The following is a 12,446-nucleotide window of genomic DNA, read 5'->3' as shown; positions in this document are numbered from 1 at the left end:
GCTAAAGGGAGGACTGTCCAGAGTCTGGTGTCACCCTTTCACCAGGCCCAAGATCACCTTATACTATCAGTTTTGTTTAGACCTGAAATTACCACTGTTTAACTTGATTCAGTCTTTATTATGGTTTCCTTCTCCCTCAGCCTCAGCATAAATCCTGGGGAGATGGACCTAATTTAAAAGTTGTTCCAGGGAGTTCCCTGGTAGTCCAGTGGTTAGCACTTAAGGCTTTAAGTCCTACAGTTGCCCTGTCTGAGCAGCTGAGGCGGTGTGGCCCACAGATTGTCGCTATCAGAATCGCTCTTGTTGCCCTTCAAAGAGCAGACCTACTAAATCCAGCTCCCTGGGCGTGTGTCCTTGGAATCCACATGGATTAGTGTCCCAGATCTGCTGAAACAAATCATCACAAATTTCGTGGTTTAAAGCAACAAAAATGCATTCCCTCACAGTCCTGGAGGCCCAAAGTCTGTGCTCAGTGTCACAGGACTAAAGTCAAGCTGTTTCCGGGGCTGCCTGCTCTGTTCCCTAGTGATATCAGGTGCCTGCCCTACTCCCTGGCACTTCAGGGAGAAGCTCTTTCTTGTCCCCTCTCTTCCAGCATCTGGTGGCTGCGAACATCCCCGCCTGCGGCCGCATCACTGCTCAGCCTCTGCCTCCTGTCTCCATGTCTGTATTGCCTTTTCCTCGTCTATGTTTAATCTCCCTCTGCCTCTCTCTTATAAAGACGTTGTGTTTGCAGCCGCCTCAAATAATCCACGATAATCTCCCTGTCTCAAGATCCTTAACTAAATCACACCTGCAAAGACCCTTTCTTCATACAAGGTAACATTTACAGACTCTGAGGATCAGGACTTGATATATTTGGGGGCCATTATCCAGCCAACTGCACTGTTTTATGAAAACTTCCTGGGAGATGCTTATGAGAAACTGGGTTATGAGATCGCCCTCGCTTGGGGTGGAGAAACTGTGGGGAGCTGTTTCCAGTCACTGGATATCTGGGGACATCGGATGATGCAGTAGAAAAGTGTGGGTTTTGGATAATCTTGGACTGGATTTCACATTGGGCCTTCTTGAAGCTATGACTGGGTAAAGCGCTGATCCTTTCTGCACGGGAGTATTCTTATCTGTAAACTGATAACAAGGAGATCCAACCAGTCCATTCTAAAAGAGATCAGTCCTGGGTGTTCATTGGAAGGCCTGATACTAAAGCTGAAACTCCAATACTTTGGCCACCTCATGCGACGAGTTGACTCACTGGAAAAGACTCTGATGCTGGGAGGGATTGGGGGCGGGAGGAGACAGGGACGACAGAGAATGAGATGGCTGGATGGCTTCACCATCTCGATGGACAGGAGTTTGAGTGAACTCCGGGAGTTGGTGATGGACAGGGAGGCCCAGCGTGCTGCAATTCATGGGGTCGCAAAGAGTTGACATGACTGAGCGACTGAACTGAACTGAACTGAACTGAAACTGATAACAAGAGTACCTACCATAGAGTTACTGCGATTATTAGAAACCCTGAAGATAAAGCATCTGGCACATGCCAGCTGTGGCAATTATTATTGTTACTGTCTTTCCCAGGAAGAGCCTCAGATCTACATAAAAACAAATGTGGTTCAGGGACTTCCCTGGTGGTCCAGTGGCTGGAGCTCTGTACTCTGGTCTGGGAAATAGGTCCCACGTGCCACAACTAAAGATCCCTTGCACCACAACTAAGACCCAACGCAGCTAAATACATACATACATATATATTTATATTATATATAAATGTGGTTCAATGAAAATGTGAAAAGGAACGTCAACTAATGGAGACACAGCTCAGTTCTTTTCTACCACATGCCAGGAGCATCTGTCTTCTGCCCCTGGGTCTCCAGAGTGAATTATCCACAGTTCAGAACTCCCAAACTTCAGTCTCACATAGCAACTGCCTTTGTGACCTGTCTTGCATGTCTTAATTGAGCACATCTACAAAGAAACTGGATGATTTTCCTTTCCAAACCTGCTCCACCGGGGGAGGTCTTCCCTCACAGGTGATTGGGCGTCTTGGTCCTGAAAGGCCCAGTGCCCACTCTACTCCTCTGTTAGGGACTTTCAAGCATGCTAAGTGTTGTCTTTCTACCAGGCTGTGAGCGCCTTGCCGTGGTTGAGTTCATATCTGTCTCCGCAGCTCAGTGCTTGGCATGTGGAAAGGAAAATACATATGGAATGAAAATATTGATTTTTAAACAGGCCAGAGAGTGATATGTACTTAAGAACATACTGGAAACGCTCCAACAATACCTAGTATTGTGAGTACACCAGGGAAGGCTTTCAAGAAACACATGAGCTGAGCTTTGGCGATCAGGTCCCCCTGCTGGCAGGAAGGGCTGGCCTGTGGGCACAGGCAGCAGCAGAGTTGCTGCAGCAGGTAGAGCTGGGTGAGAGGGGCAGTTGGTCCAGTCCCAAGGGAGCCAGGACTCCGTCCTGTAGGGGACACTTAGGATGATGAATTCTAACCAACTCCCTCCCTCCCAAATTCTTCCAGTACCTTCCATAGGGCTCTCCACCTGACCCACCCTCAGGAAGTGACTCAGTTCCTTTACCAGTCTCCTCCCAGGCCCAGGAGTGAATGTCTTCTGGCCATGGTCCAGAGTTTGACAAAAAGGAAAACTTAACAAGGGAACCATAACACACGTCCTCCCCGCACAGCTCATAAGCACATCCTGTTGGCAGAGGCACTGCAGCCACTGGCATTGTCCTAAAGAAGAGCGGGCTGCAGCAGGCTGCCTAGTCCTGCCGGAGTGGGCAGTCAATCAGACCGTAAATCCCAGCTGCCTGTGAAGCGGGGTGGGGTTGGGGTGAGAGGGTGGGATGCGGCTGTGGGCAGGTGAGCAGTTCAACAGCTTTCCTCTTCTGAGGACACACTGTCTCCTGTCAATGTTCTTATAAAATGCAATATTTAGAGAAAGGGCTTGTGGTTACTCCTCAAATAACATAAAAAAAAGTTCATCAATTTAATTTACCTGCTATGTAGAGAGAGATTAATTCTAAGATAATGCATTTTTAAAAAATGTATGTTCATCTATCTACTTGGCTACCCCGGGTCTTAGTTGAAGCACACAAGATCTTTGATCTTTGTTGCAACATGCAGGGTCTTTAGTTGAGGCATGTGGGATCTAGTTCCCTGATCCAGCATTGGGAGTGTGGAGTCTTAGCCACTGCATCACTCAGGAAGTCCCTAAAGAACGCATTTTGAAATACTGGCCATTCCAAATCTTAAGCAGCCCCAGTGTGGACAAACTGGAGTTGAGATTGAAGTGATAGGATTGTTAGGGTCCTGAGTTCTATTTAGAACTTTGTCATCAACACACTGTACGATCTTGTTTTTAATAAAACATTTAAAAATTTTATTTAGGGTCTACTGAGTGAGCACTTTTTGCTAACATGCCTTTTTCAAAAAAGAATCATTTTGCTGTTGTTGTTTTGGCCATGCCATGCATCACGTGAGATGTTGCCCCACAAAGGACAGAACTCATGGCCCCTGCAGTGGAATAGGAGTCTTAACCACAGGACCATGTAAGTCTTCGTTTTTAAATAGCTCAGAATGGTTGTTGTTACCTTTTTATAACTGGAGATGAAATTTGGGGAGAATGGATACATGTATGTGTGGTTGAGTCCACTTCGTTGTTTGCCTGAAACTATCACAACATAATCGGCTATACCCCAATACAAAACAAAAAGTTAAAAAAAAAAATGCCATCAGACGTAGGTACAGCTGAGGGGAGTCTATGTGAGTATCAATTGTTTCTGTCTCATCCTCTGCCATCTTATCAATTTAAGTAAGTGCTTATGTTGAGTCCTTTAAAGGGGACATAATCTAAAGGCCAGGGAATCTCACTCTGGAATTTGAGACATACATAATTTACTCATATTAACAGGTAGATAGCACTGGAGAAGGAAATGGCAACCCACTCCAAGTGTTCTTGCCGGGAGAATCCCAGGGACGGGGGAGCCTGGTGGGCTTCCGTCTATGGGGTCGCACAGAGTCGGCCACGACTGAAGTGACTTAGCAACTTAGCAGTAGCAGCAATTGGATTTCTGGCCTGCTATCAATTTTTCCCTCTTTATCCACGAAGAAAACATTGCTATTGGCTTCTTGACAAAAACTGCTGCTGCTGCTGCTAAGTCGCTTCAGTCGTGTCCAACTCTGTGCGACCCCATAGACGGCAGCCCACCAGGCTCCTCCGTCTCTGGGATTCTCCAGGCAAGAACACTGGAGTGGGTTGCCATTGCCTTCTCCAATGCATCAAAGTGAAAAGTGAAAGTGAAGTCGCTCAGTTGTGTCCGACTAGTAGCGACCCCATGGACTGCAGCCCAACAGGCTCCTCCGTCCATGGGATTTTCCAGGCAAGAGTACTGGAGTGGCTTGCCATTGCCTTCTCCGTGACAAAAACTACTTCCTTCTAATTTCCTGAAAGTAACAGACGACAGATGTATATAGCAGGTTCTGTTTAAAAGGATGGTATGTCCCCTGTAATAAAATATTGGAAAAAAGTTCAAAACAATAAAGTGATAATGACTGCCCTTCAAAAATCTCAAAATACCAACAAGAGTGGGCATACTATTTACAAATTTCAAGTTTGCTTAAGACATATTACAGGCAGAAGCAAAAGTGAAAACAGAATTCCCTTTCAGGATGTCCTAGTTTGGGTTCCTCAGACTCTAAGCAAAGGTTCAGTTAATTTGGGAGGCAACTCCATGAAGCAGAAGTGAGGAAGCAGAGAAAGCACGACAGGGTAGGGAGAAGAGCAAGGAAAGGTGAGTTAACAGGATCGTTTAACCGTGGGCAAACAGGGCTCAGTTCCACTAAGGATCTTGGGAGAAACTAGAATGTACATGCTGTGTGACAGGAAGCTGGGGTACTTACCAGCCGCCCCCACTCCTTACTGGTTTCCGGGTTACTCTGCGGGGGTTCAACCTCCTGCCCTTCCAAGCTGCCCTTTGTGTAGGCTGAGTAAGCTGCTGGGGTGCAGGAAAAGTCCTCAGGTGGGGAAGCAGGGAACACAGGGCTTGTGGCAAGCTGTCAGCCTGGACAGGAACTGGGCTGCAGGCGGGCGGATGCCATTTGACACTGAGGGATGTGGAATGCATATGCGTGTGGGGGGGCATCTGCAGAGACATCCGTCTCTTACAAGCTGTACTTGCTAGAAAAGTGAGTCCAATACTACTGACAGTTATCCACTCATGAACGTTTGACTTCTCAAAGGTCCATCTCTAGAAATGCCCTCACATTTATGCTTGATTTTCCACAAAGGTGCCCAACCAACCAAACGGGAGAAGACTAACCTTTTCAATAAATGGTGCTGGGTCTACTGGATATGCACATGTAAAAGAATTAAGCAGATCCATTTCCTGACTCACATTATGTACAAAAGTTAACTCTGGTCCAAAGACCTGAATTTAAGAGCTAAAACCCTAAAACTCTTCAGAAAAAAATGTGAGTATATCTTAGTAATCTTACATTTGGCAATACTTTTAACACCAAAGCAAAAAATAAATGTAGACTTCATCAAAACAGGAAAGTTGGTCAATGAGTATTTGTTAAATTGTTGAATAAAAAATTTTATATTCCCCAGACAGAACACATCTGCAAATATACCAGATATATTACGGTCAGTTAAAGGCAAGTCTTAACTGTGAATTCATGAACTTTGGGGTCTATGAATCTCTGGATATATTTTGCAGATTTGCATAGGTGGCAATGCACATTTTTCTGGAGAAAGTGTCCATAACTTCCATTAAATTTCCAAAACCATCTAGGACACAAAAAACCACATGCTCCCCTCTGGGGTGGAGACTCATGTAGACAGTAATCTTCCGTAGGTCATGCCCTCCACAGGCTTTAAAACTCACCCATGCCAACCCCCGTTCCAAGATCTGATATGCCTTCTGCCATATCAGGGGCATAAGTTGGGTATATGTGTGAGGTTGAGTATCACAAATTTAATCATGTACTAAAAAATCCAGCCATGTTTTAGCAAATTAAAATCATTTGTGAAGAGGAACTCAAAAGCCTCTTGATGAAAGTGAAAGAGGAGAGTGAAAAGGTTGGCTTGAAGCTCAACATTCAGAAAACAAAGATCATGGCATCCGATCCCATCACTTCATGGGAAATAGATGGGGAAACAGTGGAGACAGTGTCAGACTTTATTTTTTGGGGGCTCAAAAATCACTGCAGATGCTGATTGCAGCCATGAAATTAAAAGACGCTTACTCCTTGGAAGGAAAGTTATGACCAACCTTGATAGTATATTACAAAGCAGAGACATTACTTTGCCAACAAAGGTCCGTCTAGTCAAGGCTATGGTTTTTCCCATGGTCATGTATGGATGTGAGAGTTGGACTGTGAAGAAAGCTGATCGCCAAAGAATTGATGCTTTTGAACTGTGGTGTTGGAGAAGACTCTTGAGAGTCCCTTATACTGCAAGGAGATCCACCCAATCCATTCTAAAGGAGATCAATTCTGGGTGTTCATTGGAAGGACTGATGCTAAAGCTGAAACTCCAATACTTTGGCCACCTCATGCGACGAGTTGACTCACTGGAAAAGACTCTGATGCTGGGAAAGGTTGGGGGCGGGAGGACAGGGGGATGACAGAGATTGAGAAGGCTGGATGGCATCACCGACTCTGTGGACATGAGTTTGAGTGAACTCTGGGAGTTGGTGATGGACAGGGAGGCCTGGCGTGCTGTGACTCATGGGGTCGCGGAGAGTCGGACACAACTGAGCGACTGAACTGAACTGAAAGAATGTGAAATGTCCAAATAGCAATAAATCTATATGAGCCAATAAAAAACCCACAAGTAGCAACTGAACTTTAATATCTTTTCCAAAAATTCCCAATTTATAAATTACTATGCATTTGTGTATGTATTTACACAAATATACATCATAAATTCCCTCAGCTTATATTCAGCCTTCCACAGGAGCAGGTTCTGGGAATCTGAGACAACTGCTAGTCTGAGTTGGAGCTCTAAGAAGCCCCTTGGTCTTAACACCAGCTGCTGTGTGTGCATCACAAGGGTCCCTCTAGCACCACAGATGCACAGCAAAGCTGCCAGTTCCACTGCAGTCCAAGTTCACATATCCAGGTGCTTATAGAGTCTGCGGCTTTTCTCTTTTTTATTTCTGTTGCCATGTTTTTTCCAGGGCTTCCCAGTCCCCCTCTCAGAGCTCACAGAAGCTGCTGTCACCAAGCCATTCCCAGGCTTGTAGCCCATCACAGCCTGGACTCCTTTGGTCAGAGCTCTCACATTTTCCTAAGAAATAAGGGAAGATATTAATGGCGGTGTCAGCAATCTCCTTCAGAGGATACGCACAGAACTGCTTGTGGAGAACTCCAGAATAGTGGACTTCCATCTCTCACTGCTCTTCTTTCTCTCCCCATTCCCGAAATAAGTTTCTCAGAGTTTTGTCCTCAATTCATTCTGCCTTCAACTTTCGTTTAGTCCCATGGCTTCAAACACCATCTGTATCAACACTCATAACACCAGCTATTTTCTGGAAATCTCTCTTGATATCAAAATTCTACTTGTGCAACTCAGCTAGTTAGAAGCTGACTCTACATTCTTTATTTCGGCCAGTGGTGTAAGAACCTGCTCAGCCGCCAAGATGACACGCTCTGTCTTATCTGTCACAACAGTCAGGCACTGCGTTCTGTGGACTCCAGTCTCTGGAACTTTGTGCATCCCCCCCTTAGCCATCCCCCCTGCTGTAACCCAGGTGTTCACTGGCTTTTACTGGGCCACTGCAAGACTCCTTGAATCCGGAGTCCACAATCCATCAGAGTTCTCTGATCTGCATCTAAGTCCTGTCCTCACAGATCTCTGAAGGCCCCTTGCAGACTGGGGAATCAGGTCCCTATTCCTTCCAATGGCACACAGGGTCACCTGCAACATGGGTTCTGTGCTGATAAAGCCCACACTCCCAGATCTTTTTGCCTCTGTTCATCTACTCCTTCTGCCTGGAAATTTCATCACTTCTTCCCACTGACACATTTTTATTTGTTTTTCAAAGCCTAGCTTAAATATCTCTACCTTTCTGTAGTTTGGCAAGGATGTGGCGATATTAGAACCCTCATACATTGCTGGTAGGAATGTATAACGGTGTAGCCGCTTTGGAAAATAGTCTGGCAGCTACTCAGAAGGTTAACTATAGAGCAACTCCAATGACCCAGCAATCTTACTCCAAAGTATACACCCAAGAGAAAAGAAAGACATGTAAACAGAAAAACCTTTGCGTGAACGTACACAGCAGCTATATTTATAACATACAAAAACTGGAAACAACCCAAATATCCATCAACTGACAAATGAATAAACAAAATGTGGTATAATCCATTTAATGGAATATTATTTGGCAATAAAAAGCAAAAGAAGTATGGATACGTGAATGAACCCTGAAGCTATTACGTTTAGCTAAAGAAACCAGCCACAAAGGATCATACAGTATATGATCCCATTTATACGAAATGTCTAGAACAATCTATTTATAGAGAAAGTGGATGACTGGTTGGAAGTGGCTGGGGAAGTGGGGAATGGGGAGTGAATGCTAATGGGTACAAGGTTTCCTTTTGGAGTGATAAAATGTTCTAAAATTAGATGGTGGTGATGGTTAACACAATTCTGTGAATATACCATAAACTATTAAATCATATATTTTAAAAGGGTGAATTCAATGATATATGAATGACGTTTCAATAAAGCTATTACTAAATACAGCTGTTTTCAATAAAGCTGTTCAATAAAGTATACTGGATCAGAAGTTAAAAAAAAAACTTTAAAACTTACCTGATGGAAAAAAGCTTTGTCCACTATATTTTCAATCTGATGTGTCTTTTTATTTCTAACCACCTGCATTTTTATTTCCCCACCATTCACTTTTCTCTCCAGGAGTCTCTGGTGTTGGTACTGAAAGGTCACAGGATCTCTGCCAGGAGGGGGATGACAGTACAGGAGTTTACCCTGCAGAGATAACACATGTGGTAGCAGCACCTCCTCAGAGCATCTGTGTGAAGTTCGCAGAGGTGGCCTCTCCCCAGGGCACACTGATGGGACTTTCGTTCTTTTGACAGCCAAGATGAGTTCTGGCCACTGCGGCCAGACAGTCCTAACACGCAGACGACGATCCTTAGTGTTCTAGCAGCCTCCCTCCTTCCATAGTCCTAACTTAGAATGTAATCTTTCTTCTCTGTGCCCCTTTTTACTTTGTTTAACGTACTCCTCAGTACAAGTATGTGATTATATTGGGTTGGCCAAAAAGTTGTTTGGGGTTTTTCTGTAACATCTTATGTAAAAACCTGAACAAACTTTTTGGCCAATCCAAAACCTAATGTGGTAGTTGGTGGTTTAGTCACTCAGTCGTGAACAACTCTTTGCATCCCCATGGACTGCCCACCAGAATCCTCTGTCCATGGGATTTCCTAGGCAAGAATACTGGAGTGGGTTGCCATTTCCTTCTCCAGGGGAATCTTCTGACCCAGGGATTGAACTGTGTCTCCTGCATTGCAGGTGGATTCTTCACTGACTGGGTCACCAGGGAAGCCCTATACTTAATGTGGGTATTTTCCAAAACAAAAGCCAGGATGCAGTTGGACAGTGTGGCTGCACTGATGGGGACACTGGGCCTAATGCCGTTGTTCACTGGGTGCCAAGCTTCCTCTTTCTACCATGTACACTCTAAAGACTGTGCTTGTTTTTTTAACTTATTTTCCCCATCCTCCACCTAGACAGCATATTAAAAAGCACAGACATCACTTTGCCGACCTAGGTCCGTCTAGTCAAAGCTTTGGTTTTTCCAGCAGTCATGTATGGATGTGAGAGCTGGATCATAAAGAAGGCTGAGCTCTGAAGAACTGATACTTTCAAACTGTGGTGCTAGAGAGTCCCTTGGACAGCAAGGAAATCAAATCAGTCAATCCTTAAGGAAACCAACCCTGAATATTCACTGGAAGGACTGTTGCTGGACTTGAAGCTCCAATACTTTGGTCACCTGATGTAAAGAAATGACTCACTGGAAAAGACCCTGATGCTGGGAAAGGGGGTGAAAGAGGATGAGATGGTGAGACAGCATCAGAGACTCCATGGACATGAGTTTGAGCAAACTCCAGGAGATGATGGAGGACAGGGAAACCTGGCGTGCTGCAGTCCATGGGGCTGCAAAGAGTCAGACACAACTGATCGACCGAACAACCACCACCCCATCCTTCACAGACTGACAAATGGCAAAGAATAATTAACAAATAATCCATCCATACAAGTATTCTATTTTCTTCCTAAATTAAAAAAAAAAAAAGAACACAGCTGTCCTCTTTTATTTCTGTGCCCCCAAATCCCCACTGATGACACACTGAGAAGAGGAGGGAATAAAGTGACATCCTCATGGCCAATTATTACCAGCCTCCTGGAATACTTTCTGTGGAAAGAAGTAGCTTACTACTAATAATAAACACTACCGGGGCTGATTTTACACTAGGCACTGAGCTAAGTGGTGTCTGTGTATATGGGGGTGTCTGTCTCCAACTCATATACACCAGTCTCATTATTTCCCATAATAATCTCATGAGATAGGTACTATGAACTCCTATTTTGCTGATGAGAAAAACCCAAAACTTACCATGTCCTCACTGTAACAGGAAAATAATAGCTCACATACTTACTTCACTGATAACAGATATTCAGAGAGGTTCATCTATTTCATAACATGTCAGTCTTTTCTACGTTTTATACGATGTTGGCTCCTCCGGATCAAGAGTATAATTCCAGTTATAAAACAGTATCAAAGAGAAAATCTCTGTTTTATAACCCAGCTGGTTACCTACCCTAAACACATGCAATGGAAAAAGACCTATTTGCTTATTTGAGAGGAACAAGAGGCAGGGTTCACTTACACTGACATAATCCTTCAGGATGTAGCGCGCAGATCGAGGCTGGTCTGGCTGTCCATGTGCTGTCATGAATCCTCGCATACCTATGAGGAGAAATTAATTTTATAAAACCTAAGTTAGAAGACACTGTAACAAAGAAACTTGAGGAAATGGACATCTAGCGTTTTCTGTTACTACATTGCATTCTTATCCTACCTTAAAAAAAATCAATTAATGATGTAGAAAATATTTCGGTTAGCATTACAAATATATCTGATAATCCAGGACCGACAATACTGGTACATCTGATCTTTTGACAAACACCTAGCAACACGCTGTGACAGACACGTTCAGTCTCTCTCCACTCTAGTTATTTCTTCGATCTCTTTGATTTTAAACACTGATTCAAGGAGGCTACTTGTAGAATGCTACGTTGTTCAGTTCAGTTCAGTTCAGTCGCTCAGTCGTGTCCGACTCTCCGTGACCCCATGAATCACAGCACGCCAGGCCTCCCTGTCCATCACCAAATCCCGGAGTTCACTCAAACTCATGTCCACAGAGTCGGTGATGCCATCCAGCCATCTCATTCTCCGTCGTCCTCTTCTCCTCCCGCCCCCAATCCTTCCCAGCATCAGAGTCTTTTCCAGTGAGTCAACTCTTCGCGTGAGGTGGCCAAAGTACTGGAGTTTCAGCTTTAGCATCAGTCCTTCCAATGAACACCCAGAATTGATCTCCTTTAGAATGGACTGGTTGGATCTCCTTGCAGTCCAAGGGACTCTCAAGAGTCTTCTCCAACACCACAGTTCAAAAGCATAAATTCTTCGGCGCTCAGCTTTCTTCACAGTCCAACTCTCACATCCATACATGACCATGGGAAAAACCATAGCCTTGACTAGATGGACCTTTGTTGGCAAAGTAATGTCTCTGCTTTTTAATATACTATCAAAGTTGGTCGTAACTTTCCTTCCAAGGAGTAAGCATCTTTTAATTTCATGGCTGCAATCAGCATCTGCAGTGATTTTGGAGCCCAAAAAAATAAAGTCTGACACTGTTTCCACTGTTTTTCCATCTATTTTCCATGAAGTGATGGGACCAGATGCCATGATCTTTGTTTTCTGAATGTTGAGCTTCAAGCCAACCTTTTCACTCTCCTCTTTCACTTTCATCAAGAGGCTTTTGAGTTCCTCTTCACTTTCTGCCGTAAGGGTAGTATCATCTGCATATCTGAGGTTATTGATATTTCTCCCAGCAATCTTGATTCCAGCTTGTGCTTCTTCCAGCCCAGCTGGATGTACTCTGCATATAAGTTAAATAAGCAGGTGACAATATACAGCCTTGACGTACTCCTTTTCCTATTTGGAACCAGTCTGTTGTTTCATGGCCAGTTCTGCCTGTTGCTTCCTGACCTGCATACAGGTTTCTCAAGAGGCAGGTCAGATGGTCTGGTATTCCCATCTCTTTCAGAATTTTCCACAGTTTATTGTGATCCACACAGTCAAAGGCTTTGGCATAGTCAATGAAGCAGAAATAGATGTTTTTCTGAAAC

At 44.3% G+C, this 12,446-nt stretch overlaps 1 protein-coding gene across 1 annotated transcript in view; it reads right to left on the bottom strand.

Moving 5' to 3' along the window:
* Positions 1 to 6,824: 6,824 nt before the first annotated feature.
* LSG1 (large 60S subunit nuclear export GTPase 1) overlaps positions 6,825 to 12,446 on the bottom strand; it is a 29,686-nt gene continuing 24,064 nt past the window's right edge. Inside the window, 3 exon segments of the mRNA XM_088838042.1 lie at positions 6,825 to 7,295; positions 8,826 to 8,999; positions 10,925 to 11,004. Coding sequence (XP_088694168.1) covers positions 7,116 to 7,295; positions 8,826 to 8,999; positions 10,925 to 11,004 — 434 coding nt within the window. The 3' untranslated portion in view covers positions 6,825 to 7,115.

The sequence above is a fragment of the Moschus berezovskii genome, chromosome 1, assembly GCF_049115385.1.
Source record: "Moschus berezovskii isolate FMDL1 chromosome 1, NW_MosBer_1.0, whole genome shotgun sequence".
Taxonomy (NCBI): Eukaryota; Metazoa; Chordata; class Mammalia; order Artiodactyla; family Moschidae; genus Moschus; species Moschus berezovskii.
Note: the sequence above shows the minus strand (reverse complement) of the source record. Positions and strands in the feature narration are given on the sequence as shown.